The sequence below is a fragment of the Mustela nigripes genome, chromosome 2, assembly GCF_022355385.1.
Source record: "Mustela nigripes isolate SB6536 chromosome 2, MUSNIG.SB6536, whole genome shotgun sequence".
Classification (NCBI taxonomy): Eukaryota; Metazoa; Chordata; class Mammalia; order Carnivora; family Mustelidae; genus Mustela; species Mustela nigripes.
This window is the reverse complement of record NC_081558.1, coordinates 73814550-73833417: the sequence shown is the minus strand read 5'-3', so window position 1 is coordinate 73833417 and position 18868 is coordinate 73814550. Positions and strand designations below refer to the sequence as shown.

Below are 18868 nucleotides of genomic sequence, written 5' to 3'. Positions count from 1 at the left end.
AAAGATTAAATGAGTCTGAAGAAGCTGAGGACATTAGTTGTTGGGTTGTGTGTTCCTTTAAGTTTATGAAAGAATCGTCTAGATGATAGATCAGTCAGATCATTGTTAAGTGATTTCGTCTTGATACTTTCAAATTTAGAGATTGATTTAAATAAATGATTTGACCTCAGTAGACACTCTCATTTGAAAAGGCCATGACTTCACAGAGACTTTTAATTCTTTACCATCAATAAATCATACTAATTTGCAAGATCAGTAGAGAATGTTAATCAACAAGGAAAGCAAAAACCGGAAATTCAACTGCAAAACGGAAAGTCTAACAGAAGAAAAATAGTAACGGTACAGAAGTTCAACTCGTAAAGATTTTATTTGCCCTTTCTATTCCCAGGTACTTCAGTGAATGTAAGTTTGGCAGTAGTGAACAATACCTAAAATTAAATAGGTTCATATACCTAACATAAGAAAGTAAGAATAAACTTCCAGAACACCCAGTGGCTTAGTAGCAAACTCTGTTTCTCCTAGGTTCTGTCACATCCTTGCCCAATCTATGTTTCAACACTATCATATATGCTCACTTAAAACCTAGTACATAAAAGGGGTTCAGTATAGTTGTATTGTATGTTGCTAATAAGTGAATTAAGAATATATATCTATCCCTGGAATTTCATAATAGAGCACTTTGGGCTCTCATTTTCCGAGTTCCTCCCTTCTGCTGATCTTTTTTCTACCCTATCCTAGAATGTGTTATTAGCATTCACTGCACCAACTCTAAAACTCAATTTTGAAAATAACTCAGTTTCAAAATGGCCATTCTCTGACCAGCACCTCCTTCCTTCTACAAATACTTTAACAACCCTTATTACAATCATTCTTTGACACCATTAACCCTGCCTACCTGCTTATTGCCTGCCACTTTATCAGTATCCATTTTCTCCTTCATTTGCTCACATCCATGCCTAGTTTAGATCTTAGAGAAGTACACAGCAATCACTTCCTTTCGTGTGTTCTTACCTTCCCTGCTCACTTCTCCTCCTGGTGAAACTTTGATCCTGCTTGCGTCCAATTCTCGGTCTGCTCCATTCTTTTGAACAGCTGAATGTGGCAAGAGTAAAGCATGCCACCAATGCTGCTGAGTTTCACAGTAATTTTATGAGCACACAACTTACATGGGCCCTCAGCACCGCCCAGAAATCTTACTGCATATCCCTGGTCCATTCACTCCCACTCTCCAAGACAACCATGTCATAACCTTCTCCCAAACCTACCACCTCTCACTTGCACCTCACATCTTGCCTTAAGAAATAGCAACAATGACAAAAGAACTTAGGTATCTTACAAATCTTCCAAGCTTGTTCTGAACTCACTCAATCTACCCTGTTTAAATGGATAAGTTGGCCCTGCTGTCCCCTAAGGTCAGCCTTTCCTTTTTTCTGTTTACAGAGAACTCCTTTACTGTTAACTCCTTTATAGAACATTAAATATGTACAGAAGAATACACAATTCATAAGTTTGCAGCTCAATAAGTTTTAGAAAATGTGAAGTGGTGGATACTTGTGTATCTACCACCTAGATCTTGATATAAAATGTCCTATTATTACAGAATCCTCTTTTGATTGTTTTTGAAGAATTATAAATTGTAAATAGAACCACACAGTTTAAAGCATTTTTATGTTGGCCTTTTAAAAAAATCAACATTGTATCTAAGAAATTCATCCATATTTGTAGAGCAAGGATTCTTTTTTTTCATTGTTTATATCATATAACATAAATATATTACAAATTATTAATTCTACTGCTGAGGGATGTTTAGGTTATTTCTAGCTTGGAGCCATTATAAATAATGCCACTCTAAATATCTGACACATATCTCTTGGTGTACATTTGAAAGAATTTCTATTGTGCACATACCTAGGAGTGGTATTGCTCGTTCATGGATTCTGTAAATATTCTACCAGACAGTTTTACAGAGTGGATGTACCGATCTATACTCCTGCTAACAGTGTATGACTGTTCCAGTTATCCAATTCTCTCCAACACTTAGTGTTGTCAGTCTTTTTCATTTTTGCCCCACTGGTTGGAGTATAGTGTTATATCGTAATATTTTTAATTTGTACTTTCTTGATGACTAGTGACTGAGGTTATGGATTCATATGCATACTGACCATTTGGAATTTAAATATTCTCTTTTCCTGAAGTGTCTGAATGATTATATATACATGATTTTTGTTGTTTTGTTTGTTAATTGAAATTTTTATTGAGATTTTATAGATTCATATGCAGTTCTAAGAAATCATATATAGAGAGATCCCTTGTACAATTGCCTCAATTTCCCCCAATCATAATCTTTTACAAAACTACAGGGTATTATACCAAGCAGGATACTGACATTGATACAGTCCACAAATTTCATTTAGATGCCCCCAGTTTTACTTACACTCATTTATGTGTGTGTATTTGCTATACAGTTTTTACCTATGTAACTTTTTTAGCTACCACCACAGTTAAGATATTAAACAGTTTCAGTATTGTAAGAATCCTTCTGTTGCACTTTTATACCTCTACATGCCTCCCTATTGGTCCCCTACCCCTGTGTCTAATCTTTGGCAACCATTAATTTGTTCTCCATTTCTAAAATTTTATCATATAAAAAATGTTATATACATGGAATCACACTACATGGTCTTTTAGAATTCTTGTTTCTTGCTCACCATAATTCCCTGGAGATTCATGTGTGTATTAATTGTTCATCCAAACTCATTTTTAAAAATTTGGTGTTTAGTCTTCCTGCTGATTGTGGATCTTTCTTTTTTAAATTTTTTTTAAAATATTCATTCTATGTATAAGCTTTCTCAGATACACATACTGTAAATATCTTTTCTTTGTTTTCTGGTAATTAGCAGTTCTTATTTTTAATGATGCCCAACTATCAATATTTTCTTTAATTATTAGCTCTTTTTTAGTCATGTTTAAGAAATTTTTGTTTTTCTCAATTTCAAGAAGGCTTTCACTTATTTTCTTTAGAAAACTATATTAAAATACCTTTCATGCTTAACCTATAATCTATCTCAAATTAATATTATATATAGTATATGGTAAGGATCAGGGGTCATTTTTCCTGTAGAGAGATATGCAGTCAATTCAGTATCATTTATTAAAAAGATCATTCTTGCCTACATTGAATTATGGTGACAGCCTTTCTCTCCTTGCAACAATACCATAATATCTTAATTGCCAGACTTTTTAGTAAATCTTGATATCTAGTAGTATGCATCCTTCAACTTTTTTCCCCCCCAAATTTTCTTGGGTATTCTGTGTCTTTTGTCTCTCCATATAAGTTTTAAAGTGAGTTTGTTGCTTCTACCAGGAAATGTGCTTGGATTTCAACTGGAATTACGTTAAATTTTTCGATTGTTTTCAGAAGAATTAACGTTTTAACAGTATTGAATCTTCTAATCCATGCATATGGTATATCCCCTCATTTATTTAGGTCTTATTTAATTCCTGTCATCTGTTTTCTAATTTTCAGCATAGAAGTTTTCATGACTTTTCTCAAACTTATTTCTAGGTATTTGATTTTCTTGACGCTATCAATATAGTAACATTTTTAAATTTAATTTTTAATTATCTGCTGCTGATATATAGAAATAGGTTTTTTTTTATTACCTTATATCCAGCAGCCTTGCTGAACTCCCTTATTAATTCTAATAATTGTTTTTTAAATCCATCAGTCATTCAATCAACAAATAAAGCAAATTTTTTTTTAATTGAGAGAGTGGAGGGAATTTGTGATGCCTATATAGGGTTGTTTGAAGTTCAAATTTTAGACACGTTTCTCAATCAGCTACATTTCTATAATATTGTATCTTATTTTTATTACTACCACAAAAGCTCGAACCTGTCAGACTTTGGATTTTTCCAATATATTCATGAACATTTCTATCTCCACAAAATTGAAGGCCTCCTTAACCCAACCTGTGATTATATGGGAATGACTACTTCTCCCTGTTGCTCAGGGGGTGAGATTTCATAAATTTCCAAGCTGAGAACTACTTCCAAGACTCTTCCTTGTTACTCTTTTTGCTATGTGTTGCCAAAAAATGGCACCACCACAGAATACGACATTGACAATGTGTATTTTTGGTTTAATAATTTAATGCACACCTCTCTGGGGATTATGTTTAGTACTATCCTAGGGAATTGGGTGAATAATATAAATTACATACTCCTAAGAATTCTGGGCTTCCATTTTTATGAAGCCATCCATCGGCCATCTTTCCTCCATGAGTGTTTTCACTCCTAGTAAGTGAAGTATGTGCTGCTATCTGTGTTCACCGCCACCCACTCTTCAGGGATAATTATTTCATTTTCCACAGCTAGCTACTTTGTTATTTCTGTTAGTACCTACTTTATAAATTAATACTAGCACAAAACATCATGAAAACATTCATTGCTATTATTCTGGATGAGGATCCACTTCATTCTCCAACGTTTTATTGGCAGATGTAGAAATATAGGAAGAATGTGCCATGAGGGCCAATATCAGGGCCTAATGGACACTCTTTCCTTTCAAGGAGAATCTCTCCAGCTTTCCTCCTCAGTGCATGGTCTATCATTCGTTGAGTGGCAAGGAGACTTAGAGACCTTAGAATTTCTCCAGGCAGCTATTACTGCTTAGTCAAAGCAAGCATGTGAAATGTCACCAGCTTGCCATCCTGGGTCCAGATATTGCTCCCCAGCTCTGAGATGACAATTTTTCCAACCAAACACGACAAAGTACCTCTACCTGAGGTAACACCATGCCTCTCCCTCAGCCGCTCACCCAACCCAACCTGTTCCTTCTACCCTTAAGCTTCCTTTTTAGAAGAATCTTTACAGTGGATGACCTTGAAAGTAATTCACACTGCATTCTGTTGGTATCATCTTCCATGATCCTGGTTTCTTCTGTTCAACTTCCTTTCTGAGGTACCTTTTTGCAACTCTCCTATATCCTTATAGGCTTTCTCAAAAGTCTTAGTTGATTTGTAACAAGCAAGAATATATTTTTGCCAACTATGCTGACTTTCCAGGTTTGATAGTACCTAGACAAGTCCTCTTTCTGGAATTTCTTAAGCAGCTTGAAGAATTTTATAGCAAGGACTAGAAGCACCAATTTAAAAGCTAAGCAGTTCAGTGACACTCCAAATGAGCTCATTTGATAAATTATTTGAAGAAATTTCAAAAATTCAAGTGGAGGAAATTCCTTGCTCTACAAATTATTAAATGAAAACTTCTTCACAGGAAATATATAAAACATATTTGTTTTGCTTTGGTGGGGGAAGAGAAAGTAAATCCAAAATAAAAATGTGGAGTTTTGTTTCCTCGGAAATAATCAATGATTCCACAGTAACAGAAACAGTTTGTCCTGACTTAAATAGGCAAAAACACAATTCCTCTCCAATTTCACCATTTTTTTTCCCTCTCTGTGTAACTATCTTGGTGATGCAGCGTCTAGACTTCTTGGAACAAGTGATGGAGTCTGGAATTTATTCTGTGGGTTTGAAAATGGCTATTCGGGTCTCCTTCAAACTTACATGTGGAAGTCCAGTGCTTTTAGAATATGTAAAAATAATCAAGCTGTTTACCAAAACCATAAAATTTCTCTACTCATGCCTAAACCTTGGGTTGCTACCAACAAGGAAATATCATATGGACATACTTCTTTTATTCATTTCATCTCATTGCAATGTGGTTCTCATCAGCCATGGAATCAAAAAAAATGCAAAATAATTTGTATTCATGAAAGAATGGTGGCAGATATTTTCTAGCCTTTGAGACATATCAATAAAACAAATTAGCTTAAAGGATATATATCCGTTCTTGGTATGGTTTTAATAAGTAATCTATAGGAATTTACCAAAACAAAAGGAAAGATTTCTTATATTGCAAGGCATTCTCTTAGTCTTTTGTCATTTGTTAGGTGGATAAAATAAAAGGAGTCTCTGAGGCATCCAGATCTAAACAATGTTTGTGCAGCCTGGATTATTAAGTCTGACTGTAGTTTATCTGTGCTCTTAAGGAAATCAAACTGTGCTTGCCAAGAAAGTTCAGAGTTATTTGTCACCAATTACCTAAAGCTGGGAGTTGATCTTACACATAGCTGGAGCCATTTCCTGTAAGCATTTGCTCTGAATTTTACAAAGCTGTCACTTCTTGAGGCTTCACCCTACAATATATATGTCTACTCCTGCAGAGTTTTATTGCAAAAGTTTATCCTGAAATAATAGTCTTACAGGGCAGAAAGCTCCACAGTATTGACTTGTTTAAAATAAGCCTATTCTTAATTTTCAATGTTCTCAAGCTCTGTCTATTGTCTTTTCTGTAAGGCAGGGGAGAAAAAAAAGGTTTTTTTTCATTAAAAGATACAACACACTGAACTAAGCTGATGTCATTTATACAATAACATCTCTCTTGGTTCCGTTCAGAGGAATAGTTGAAGAGTAAGTTACTTTGTAAAGTAAGTGACTCATATAGGGTAGTCCTCCTGGAAGAAATTTAGGTATTGTGAGCACAAAGTAAATAGAAAATCTATCGAAATGAAATGACAATAAAAATATTAACCAAAGGCATATCATTCCATGTTTCTTAATTGGATCTCCAGTTTTTCCAGCCCATTGACAACAATAACAAATCAACTTGACATCTATATTAGATGGGAACAATCAAAAAGAACGTCCTCAGACCTTATTTACTTAATTTCAAAGATAAAGGAGTAGACCGAAAAGTGTCCTCAGTCATGGGTCAGAAGAACTGAAGTTCATTCCTATTACATGGGATCTTATCTCAGTCTGCAAAATGGGTGAGCCACCCTTCCTAGCTCACAGCTTTGTTCTAAAGAGGAGTATGGATTTGTGCCAGAAGCAGTTCAGTTTGGGCCATGTTGACAGTTTCCCTGAATGTCATGGGACTTGTGAAGAATACTGATTCTGGTCTACTGGACAAAATACAGATGAGATTTTGAATTAACTCAAAGTTATTTGAAGAAGCTTAGCTAAGAAGCACATAAAATGCTTTTCATTAACTACACTGCCTGAGCAGTCTAGTTTGGCAAGGGTGGTCTAACAGTGAGGTTGGTGAACTAGTGAACTAGAATGAGTGTTCCTCTGCATGACGCAGGCCAGCCCCTACTCATAGCTCACAGAAATGGCTCCTGAGGAATGCAGACAGAGGAGCTGGGACAAATCAAAGTAGTGTCCTATAGGTAAGTGCCAGTGGTATCATATTCTCATGCAAAGGATACACGCTCACTTATTAGACCCAGTTGCAAAGTTTGGAATTACTAACTTGGGAATAGAAAATACCCAAATCAATGAGGTATTCTTTTACTTGTATATTATAAATCTTGGAAAACCATGACGAGAAGGTAGAACATGAGCCCCAATAGAATCAGCTCTGGGCTTACATAAATTCATGGTTGGCAAAAATATATTCTCCCTTGTTACAAATCTACTAAGACTTTTGAGATTCAATTAGAGAAGCATTTTCCAACTTATGTTCCTTAGAGCACTAGTTCTTTCTTTTTAATTAACATATAACATATTATTATGAATCACAGCTCTGTGATTCATAGTCTTACACGACATCCAGTGCTCACCACAGCACATTCCCTCCTCAATGTCCGTTACCCAAACACCACATCTTCTCACTCTCCCACCCCTAGCATATAGTTCTGAGCAAAATTAGTAGATTCTACCAAAAGGAAGGAAGGAATGAAAGAAGGAAGGAAGAAAGGAAAGAAGGAAAGGAAGAAGGAAGTAAGTTAGTCTGGTTTAATCATCTTTAAATAAGCTACTGTAAAACTTGATTTCTCAGTTTTTATTGTATATCAATATCACAAAAGAAGATACATTCTGCTGCATTTGCCATAATGCACTAGAACACAGCTCCTTTCCCAGCTGAGCTACCATTCAAAAATAATATATTATAAAGAATGCTCAGTTAAAGGATTTTTAATAACCTGTATAATATAAGAGAACTGCTTATCTGAAATGGCCAATGGACTATTATCCCCGAAATAGTGTGGTTTTGTTAGCAAGGCAGACAGCTACCGTTGAGCTCTAGATGTGGAATACTCTTTCCCAAAAGATGGCTCTGTGTTTTGTACTTATTTGGAAAAACTGATAGTAATCAGATAACTGAGTACCTATGTCTGCTTAAAGACAAAAGGTCAATAATGAGAAGAGTTGGCAGAGTATATATTTAAGGGTTATGCAAACAAGCTATGGGGGTGGTAAAATTAATATCTGCAGTGAGCTCAGAATTATTAACAGCTAAGGGCATGCAAGATTTGTAACTGGAAATGGAAGGCTTTCTTCTTGTAACTTTCTCTTCAGCCATTGAACAATTATTTACTGAGTATCAGGCATGGCATGGTGTTTTAGAAGATACAGAGACATGAAAAGTTTGGCCTCTGCCAGTCTGGACAATTTCAATAGAAAATTGATGACTGCTGTTAGAGCACAGGGGCTAGGGCATAGAAATCTCTGGTGATTTTTTAGTATAAACTGATGTAAACATCTCCAGGCCATTCAAATAGTTGCTCTCCATCCACGTGACAAGGTTGTTTTTATATAGATAGGAAGTGAGCTGAGTTGTCATTCATGGCACCCACTTATTAGTTCCTATATGTGGATTATAGACAACAGTTAGGTTTGTTTGATTTAGGGTTGTTTCATTAAGCCTGCCTCTATTTTTAGCAAGTAGATACAGTAAGACAGTTTTTGGTTTAGGATGGAGATACATTTATCCCAAAAGTGCTTAATTGCTATCATTCTCCATGAATACTGAACACCACCACCACCAACTGAGGAGCTCATCTCCATTCAGGTATTCCCCTTAATTGAGAACCATTACGTCACCTGCACACTGAAAGTACAAAGATACACAAGACATAGTAATTTAGGTTTTGCATATTGATGCGTGGCATTTATATTTGAACTCAGAAAATTTAGAAGAATAAATTAGCAGAGGCTTGCAGTTTTCTGTCAAAATCAGGTCTTCAACATTCGTGAATGGAGAGAACTTGTCTTCAGTCGATGATGCTGGTTCTGACGTTTTCATGATGTTAGTCAAGTTCAGAAGCTCAGGAATACAGCTGATTCCATATAGAAAATTCTATTCTTAAAGAGTAGAATGTTGAATTTGCAGGGGAGATATGCATTAGACATGGGAATATGGAATTTGGGTTTTGTGGGTGAGCAAGTAATTTTCCTGGGGCTCCCTTTCTACAGTGGAAAAATGCAGCTTATTTCCAACACATGGTTGACTGAAGACTGCAACTTAGTGAAAAATGGTTTGACTGTTTCATTGTCCATCCAGATGAAGAACATTTGGAGAACTAAAGGAGTTGAAAAGAAAATACTGCCAGTGACGTGAATATGGAAGGGGGGAGGGCTCAAAGGAGACTTTGTCATTATTGTTATTATCTGTAATACTATTTCTTTTGCACTTAAAAAAGTAATAGGAAAATGACAAAATGAGAACATGTGCCAATTCTGAATATTGCTATATGCATATCTCTTGCATTATTCCTCTATTTCTCTTTTAAGTTAGAAAAAAAAATGAATGCTAACAATCTGATGATTCATTCATTCAACAAATGATTCATTGAGAGCCTACTATGTGATACGTGCTAGCAATAAAATGAGAATTAAAAAAAAAAACAAAACAAAACATATCATCCCTGTCCTTATAGAATGTATGTTTCAGACGTGAAACTGCCATGTTGGGAACTAAGATAGAATGGTTACAAAGACAAAGCGAGGGAAGGGGGATACCATGGAGGTGGGCTGCTGTTCATGCTGAATCAGTAAGCACAAGTCATTCTCTACTGAATAGGAACTGCCTCGTCGTTGATCAAAATGAAGAGTGATAATGCACTGGCTGTGGGCTACACATCTAAAACAGTTTCATATGATATCTACTTTTCTCGCCAGTTGCAATCTCAAGTTCACCTGCATTTTTCTTTGATTCTCTCTAGTATATGACTGCTGCCGCTCCTATGCAAGGGACCTACATTCCCCAGTACACGCCTGTGCCTCCGACAGCTGTTTCTATTGAAGTAAGTCGGTCTCTGTCTTATAGAAAGAGGTAGGGATGACAGATCTCAGCCTCATGCACCGTGGTCCCCCATAACCAGACTATCCTTATTTGTGGTCTTGGGGTTGCTCTAAAATTTGACGTTTCAAGTTCACTGTATGAAAGTACACCAACATGCCTATGTTGTGCATTGCACATGAAATAAATCAATATGCTATAAAGGTAAGAGGAGAGTATTGTTTTTATAAAGATCGGAGACCAAATCACTACCCCATCAAATGTTAACTACAAATAACTCATAAGTAGGGGAGAAAAAAGAGTTTGCAACTACTTGAATGAGTTTGCTAGTGCCTTGTTACTAAAGAGTTTCCCTGGACCAGGGTCATCATCATCATCAGTGGGAAGCTTGTTAGAAATGCAAAGTCTGAGACACTACCCAGACCTACTGAATCACAATTTGCATTTTAACAAGATACCTTGGGAATCTATCTTCACATTAGTGCACTGGTTCTCAAACATCTCTGTATATTATTTTCTGCAATTATTTAGAGAGCTTTAAAAAATATTTATGCCTGGGTCCTCTCCCCAGATTCCGATTTATTTGTCTGGGGTATTGACCGGACATCAGGATTTTTAAAACATCTCAGGTGAAAAAGAAACAAACAAAACAAACAAAAAAACCTAGGTGATTTTAATATGTATCAAGGATTAATAACCACTGCTTTAGTGAATGAAACTTGGCAAGTTTGTGGCTTCCTATAAATTTAAAAAAAAAAAAAAGTTGCACCCTCTTTGCTGTGGTTACCTCAATGATGAAATCATCTTATCTTTAATGGAAGCTTTGTCCCTTTCCTTCTCTCTTTTTATTGGGCTGAATCCATCTCCAGTAAAAATTATTTTACCGGACAGAGCCAGCAAGCTACATAGGAAAGAAAGGAGCATAGAGCTATGTAGATAGTGGTGAAACACTTAGACATGTGTATTTCTGTGTAGTCCTAGTCATTATGGTCTCTTCCCACACTTCCCCTTCTCCTGATGACATTTGCTGTTATGATCACAGTGCATTTCTTCCCATCAGCAGGGATGCCTCTGTAAGCCATGCTATTCCTACTCCATGAGTTGGCCAGCAACTTGAGTGCTGTCATCACTCCACAGGGAGGTCTACCATGACTTGCTCAGTCTCTACAACTATAGAGATTGGGGAAATCTCCACAGAATAAATTCGATCTTACACAATGTTTGTTTTGGTGTATGACAAATGTTGGCCAGTACCAAGGTTTGGGAAACACAGAAGTTTAAGAGGACATCATCATGTAATTTAGGAAACCAAAGAGGTCCAGTTTTAAATCTTTTATGTGCTCTGGGCCTGTGGGCCCCAAAGAATGAGTCAGTACTGATCAAGTTTTAATTGGATTTTCAGAATTTTAAGACTACCTGATTAAAATACATGTGGGCTTTCTTTGGTTTTGTTTGTTGTTTGATGATGTATTTGACCATCAAAAATCATCTAGATCATCAGAATCTAGACATTCTAGGCATGTTAAGCATAGATCTCTACAACATATTTGCATTTTTCTTTGTCTACACTGACATATGGATGTGCTTATCTACAGAATTTGAGTGTTCTAATGACTATAAAATAATGAAACACATTTAACAATGTGACTTATTAGAAACAGTCTAAATATAGTTTAAAAAGATGTCTATAGTTAAAAAGAAATCTTTCAAGTCAGGGCACCTGACTGGCTCAGTAGGTGGAACATGCAACTCTTGATCTCAGAGTCATGAGTTCTAGTCCCACGCTGGGCATAATAAAAAAAAAAAAAAAAAAAAAAAGAAGAAGAAAGAAAAGAAAAAAGAAAAAAGAAATAAAGAAAGAAAGAAAAGGAGAAGAAGAAAAATGGAGGTACACTTTGATAAATTGCTTTGAATTATAGAAAAAGCACCAATATATTTTTCCTATAAAACACTCATTGAAAACTTACCAATATCCACACAAATAAGTGCTGGTGGGACATTCAGAAAAATGCACAATACCAATTGTATATTAGGGGGAAAAAGAGAATTTTTGGATTCTAAGGAACAATTTAAGGAACGTTTAGTTAGGGACAGAGAGTTGACCAAGAAGGTTTGAAAGCTGACATCACTGAAGGTGTCCAAGACTATGAATAAAATCAAGAGAATGTATTTAGAGAGATGCCCTCTCTAAGCCTCCCACCTGCCATATGAAACCATGTGTGCCTTTCTCAAAGCAAGCATCTCTCCCTAATGATGATCAACTCCTTGTTGGCATCCTTGTTGGCATCTGTGAGAAACGAGAGAGTGCAGGAAGTAGCAAATCGGGATTAAGGATGTTTGTTTTCTGAAACCTCGAAATGAATTCTAGTTCATTTTGTAGAAAACAAGACAAAGCAAATTGCTGAATGGAAAACCTACCTAACAGTATTCTTTTAAACGAATTCCAAGCTTTTATGTATTCTTGTCTTGCCTTGTCTTGTTTTGCCTTGTCTTGCTTTGTTTCTCCTTTCCTTTCCTTTCCTTTCCTTTCCTTTCCTATTTAGGTCAGAGCCATTGTTTTGCCATGTCAGAGACATGACATGGTACACTACCCCAGGGAAATGTTTGAATATACAAGTTTTTATAGGAATCCTGCATGAGCTTTTGATTAATAAATTATTATTTAGTGTGGCTATATGCAACCATGGCTTAGGAGTTCTAAGTTTGGTGAAAATGATTTTCTGACCATTCAACTGTGGTAGAGGTTTCTGCGAGCAAGTCCTCTTGGTGACACACTAAAGGGAATTCCTCAGCCTTTATCCAAATGCGCTCTGTGGTTTTCCCTTGGGTACTTCCTATAGCTTCATTTGACTGAGTGCAACTCTACTCAAGCCAAACAGAACAGAGGTATTCCCTGTCATCTATCTGGAAGAAGACCCTTTGCTAAAGCCAGTAAGGCTTTTGTGTTCTTATTTGCCTCCTTAGGGTGTTGTTGCTGATACCTCTCCCCAGACAGTGGCACCTTCATCCCAGGACACCAGTGGTCAGCAGCAACAGATAGCAGTGGACACATCCAGCGAACATGCACCTGCATATTCTTACCAACAGTCTAAGTAAGTTCGGGCTACGCTGAGCTCTTCTCCTTAAGATCGACCATCTCACCATCATTCTCTCATGTGTAGCTGTTAGCTTTTGCTGCAGTATGGACCATCTCAAACTTAGTGACAAGCGTTTATTTTTGTTGATGATTATGTGGATCAGCAAATTGAGCTGACCTCAGATGGAACTGACCTTCTGGTCTTGGCTAGAATTGCTCAAGCATCTGGGGACAGCTGATGGTCATTTTCATAGCTCTCCTTCTGGGTGTCGGTCGTCTGTTGGTTGAATATGATGGAAGCAATTGGATTATGTGTTTCTGATCCTCCATCAGCTTATTCACCTGGAAGTCCCAGAATTCAGAGAGCAGCAAGAGAGGAAGCGCAAATGAAGAACTTCTCAATCCGTTTGGACGCATTTACTACTGCCCCCTAGGCCAAAGCGAATCACATGGTCAAGCCCAGAGTTTATACAGTTCACAGAAGCCTTAAATACAGAAAGGGGCATTTAAAAAAAGAAAGAAAAAATCCTCCATACAAATTTTTAGGAAAAATTCTCTAATATTCCCACTTGAAATGGATAGTGAGCCTGCATGCATTCTTAAATGAAGACAGTAACACTCCCTTTGCAGGGCTGCCTTGAACATCCAGTAAAGTAGTTCATGAAAAAGGGTACTGTGAAATCTAAATCAATGTGGAGTCTTATTTAGGAATTAAATGACAAAGCAATAATCATGTATCAGAATTACTCTTGCAAATCTTTAAGTCACTTATAAAGCACAGTTGGCTTTGTGTTGAGTAATTATGTAGACTAAAATTTGGGAGGTTTTGAAACCAAAGTAATTAACAAAAATTCAATCTATATACAGATGTCTTGTGCAAAGTATTCTAATCTGTAGGTAGCAGTCAAAGCCCCAGTGACTGGAGAATTCCCGAGAGATCCTCCCGTCTGCAGAGTGCTGCTCCCATTTCTTGATCATTCCTATTTAACTTCGATACATATTGAGAAACTTGTTTGTGGAAAGATTAATCAGAGTAATGGAGTCTCCTATAAGTAGTTTAGCTTCTAAAGGTAGTCTTCCAAATTAAATGTGCTGACCACGTGACTTAACCTTTATTACTATTATTATTACTTTCACATAACCACTTTCGGGAAATATCCATAAGAGTCAAGCATTTTGGGGGATCGTTTTGTTTCTAGTTTGTATTTTCAATTCACCTATCGCCTACGTGAATCCCTTTTGCACATACCGAACAATACGGTAGTCTCTGTGTTCCCGGCATACTGGAATTTTTTCAGTCCGTTCAGAGGGTCACATGTGAGAAGGGAGCAGACACTGGCTGTGGGGAAGCACGGTGAGAGACACTGGTGGGAAATGAAAGCTACTATATTGGCCAGAGACACTTGGTGAGTAGGCGACGCCGGCTTTCACGGTTTCAGAGCATAATGAGGAAACAAGTGATCTGCACCCTTCTTGCTAACAGTTCAACGATGCCTGGATAAATAAAGGAGATGCTTTCATCCTCCCCAGTCAGCAGTTATTGATAAAGCCATACTCTGTGGCCCGCAGAATTCCAGAGGCCAGGAAAAGAACAATGAAGGAGGCAAGTGCCTTTCCTACTCTCTTGGAGCTTACTTCCCGCTGGGAGTAGACTCATAGGCAGTGGACCAATCAGCAAACAAATAAATAAAATAAATACATAAATAAATAAATAATAAAAAATAATAAAACCCCACAGAATTGTAAAGCTGAGCCAATATTTAAAAAAGATTCTTGTGGTAGAAAGTGACAGGATAAATACCTAAGATTTAGTATCAGGCAAGGCCTCTCACAGAGGCTGGATCTGAAAGATAATTACAAGCTAATCTTGGAGAGATTTGGAGAAAAAACATTCTAGGCAGAAAAAAACAGGAAGTCCAAAGGTCTAGAATAGGGACCTGTGGCTAGAGTGTGGTGAAGGGGGAGGGGTTGGGAGGGGTGTAGGAGACAGTCAAACAGGCAGTTTTTATAAAGCTTTTGGTCCTTGGATATTTGGCTTTGTCTACAGGAATCATTCTCAGTTTTACTTGAAAAGAGTCACAAAAGCTCTGGAAGGCTTTAAGGGAAGGAATGCCAACATTCCACACTTGGAGTTTCCAGCATCAGGCCAGTTTCTATACTGGGAGACAGGATCCCTGCCCTCCAGAGTTTATAATCTAGTACGGGATTTAGACATACACATAGACATGATATGTCTACTGCAAGGAAGAAAACGAACAGGGCTCTTTTAAAGAATACTGTTGTAATAGGAGAATGCATTTTATTTTTCTCAACTGGGTCAGCGTTGGTGGAAGTTGTGGCAACTGGAACTAAGTCTTACACATAGTCAAGGAGCGTTCTAGGCGGAGTAACAGGTTGGCCGAAGTCAGAGAAAGCTCAGCGTGATTTTCAGAGAAGGGGATTCAGAATAGTAGAGCAGTGTAAAAAAACAGATTGGAGCCACATTGTAATATCAGATGTCATACTGAGGTGTTTGGACAGCATTTCCTTTGTTCTACAAATGCTCCCCCAGCTGAGGTAAACAATGGATTTGGAAGCAATGGGAACAGTCCAGCATCCCAAGGATTCAGACAAGAGGGGAACAAAGGTCTGAAGTAAGATGGTGGCAAGGGTGATAGGGTCGAGGGAGAGGGGACGGCAGAGGTGGGGGAGGGGTAGACTAAAGGAAGAGGAAAGTGGAAACTGGGCATTACAATTCTGAACAAGCTCCTGGAGATGCTACTAACCGGGGGCAGATAAGATGAAAACCAAGGAGGCCCTGATCTGCAGAGAAAGATAAGGGATTTAATTATCCTTATAATAAGTCAATTCAAAGAAGCTTTTTTCCTTGAACTGTCCAAGGAGTCTGGACAGAAAGCTTTAAGTGCTAAAACACTTTAAAACTAACTCCCCACCATGGTCACATGGTTACGTGCCTTGAACTACAGGTTCCTATGGCTGATAAAGTGGGCCTTTCCACAGAGGATAGGTATCAGAGAAAGAAGCCCTCCACACATATCTTCACAGCAGTATGCATTATGGTGAAGGGTTTCCTCATTTGGAGGAATTTTCCTTTGCACTTAATTATGCAGAAATGTATGTTACAGCGTGTTCGACAGGGCAAGTTCATGGTGACATGCCAGAGATGAAAGCATACAGGAACATGGGGCATTTCAAACCTGTGCCCTGTGACTACCCCTTGCATGGCCTCATGTGCGTATCTTTAAACCTGGAGAAACTTGTTAACATGTCCTGTTCATATTCTCCAACTTCCTCTCTCTGACATGCTACCTAAGTGCCGGGAGCTTTTTTGATTTGAAACGACAACAATAACATAGTGAATGAAAACAAAAATAATATTCTAGGTCAAATAAATGGATAGGTAACAATCTATTCTGAAATGTTCTAAAAAGAAGAAATGAATGTGTGTCTATCCAAGGTTTTATCCATCTCAGCCAAGAGAAGCTGATCTGTGTCATGGTAAAGCATGAAATTCTGTGGAACCCTTTAAGAAGACACTGGGGATTGAGCTAAGCCTGTGGGTTATGTAGACACCTGGGCTCTTTTTCTTATATAACTGTGCCTGGAAAAAGTTTGAGGGAATGCAAGAGTTGCCACAGAGCCATTTTCAGGGAAGCATTCATAAGAAAGCAGGCACAAATAAATTAATAATTTGAGACCAAATGGGCAAATAAATTAATAAACTGTCTTGAGATCAAGCTAGAAGCAGTATCCCTAAAGTTAAAGGCTACGATTGTCCGTAGGTTCTAACTGTAGCTTTCACCTACACTGGAGAGGATCTCTAAAATATTTTAGCCTATCCAAGTGATCTTGAATACTCCAGATTTCACAAATGGCAGCTAATTTCCAGCATCATTGTGCTAATTAACATGCCGCTACTTTCTTTAGGCCACCCATTTCTGACGCTCATTATGCTAATTGAGATACTAAAGTACTTGTGCAAACCTCTGGCCTTTCTCATTAAATGGTAACTGACCCCCTGTGGGGTGTGAAATTTGGATGAGGGTAGCTGAGTGCCTGGGAAAAGTAGCTTAACCCATCACACATAGATATAGTACTATAATGTCTATACTAAAGATATTTTGAAGAAAATTACAGACATCCAGACAGAAGGTTGTGGGATCGAAGATTGAGAAGTAGAAATGATGTGCATATATGAATAGAAAGGTTATATTTGGGATCTCTTGCAGCAGATATTTTACTATTCCAAATTCCACTTTCCAAACTAAAAAACAGTTCTTCACATTTTGTATTCATGCTTTTTTTTTTCTTCTTCTTCTTCTTTCTTGTTAAAAGAGGCTACTCATGCAAAAGGGACTTTAGGGGCTCTTATCTGCAAAGGCAGATGTGATACCTGTGGTTTGTTTTGGAAGTTCTGTGGAAATTCCAGTTTCTGTCCCAGTTAGCAGGGGTTTTTTGTGTGTGTGTGTGTGTGTGCTATTTAAGAAATCCTTAAAATCTTAAAAATGACCAGGGCTTCGGAAATATGAGTCTTCAAGCACAGTTAAATTCTAATTGCCACCTACTAGTTGTCACTAACTCCTCTGGAGCCTCCTTTTCCTCTTCTTTAGAGCAAGAGATAGATCAGTGTTCTCCCAAGAGTGTAAATTAGGGTTTAGTGCTGAGAGGGGATTTACCACCATTCCCCCGGAGTTGGGGTCGGAATGGGGGGTGGGTCCCAGGGAGTGTGAGCAAACACCCTCTAACCTAAGTGAACAGCTTTCTTAATTGCAGTTCTCTTCAAAGCTATTAAAATGCTAATGGACGGACCGCCTAGAGGGCCAGATAAATCAAACATTTCACTTCCTGAAAGATTAGCCTGTAGACTGGACTTCCTACTTAGGAATTCTGAGAGTTTTTTCGTACATATTAAGTTACTAAAGAATGTAACAAAATGTTCACTGTCAACAGGATGATTATCTTGATACTAATTAAAAAAATTCATTCTTTAAACACGTTTGATTTTGTACTGATACCCTTCTTGGTTGGTGCCATACCTGTATGTTTAGTTTACCTGTGGGTAGTGCAAGATTGGGAGTGTAATGTGCGGTTTCCCCCCAACTGGGGGACACTGCATCCTTAGATGATCTCAAAGACGTCTTTCCATCTCTAAAAGTCTAGAATTCTAAGCCTGTGGTTTGCTACTCCCTAATCTATTCACTCTGCTTTCTTGGGGGCTGGGAGGATGAGAAGTTTCAACACAATACATAAACCTTACGTAAAAGTGCACTTTCACACCTCGTCTAGGACTGAGAAGGTGGATAGGACTGAATTCAGTTCTACTAAGTACCAACGCCTTGTCCCTTCCAACTGCAGCTAGCAACCAAGAAAATGCAAAGGACGACCATTCATTGCTCCCCATCTGCTGGCATGTAGCAAGGAGAGGGCCACTGGGAACATTTGGTAAGGTTACAGCTTGAAAGTAGCTGTAACCACGCTCATAAGTATGGATCTTCAAGACCAGTGCGCGTGACATACCTGAGCAGTGTGGGTGTTCAATGTTAGGGTAGCCCATTGACTAAGAGCCATTCAGGGAGTAGCTGTTCCAGAGAGTCACCTTGTAATAGGCATTTCTGCTAAATGAATAGCAGTCAGGTGGAAGATGGGAGTGCGAGGAAAGAACAGACCAGAAAACAAAAAACACAAAACCCAACAAAGGGA

At 37.8% G+C, this 18868-nt stretch overlaps 1 protein-coding gene across 9 annotated transcripts in view; it reads left to right on the top strand.

Annotated features, from left to right (window-relative positions):
• RBMS3 (RNA binding motif single stranded interacting protein 3) overlaps positions 1–18868 on the top strand; it is a 713870-nt gene that overhangs the window by 686558 nt on the left and 8444 nt on the right. For 5 of the 9 annotated variants that reach the window (XM_059390801.1, XM_059390800.1, XM_059390796.1 and 2 more), the window contains 2 exons: positions 10016–10096; positions 13057–13188. In XM_059390801.1, the coding sequence (XP_059246784.1) occupies positions 10016–10096; positions 13057–13188 (213 nt within the window). Of the gene's footprint in view, positions 1–10015; positions 10097–13056; positions 13189–18868 lie in introns of those variants that run through there. The other 4 variants (XM_059390794.1, XM_059390798.1, XM_059390793.1 and 1 more) reach the window with 1 other exon arrangement.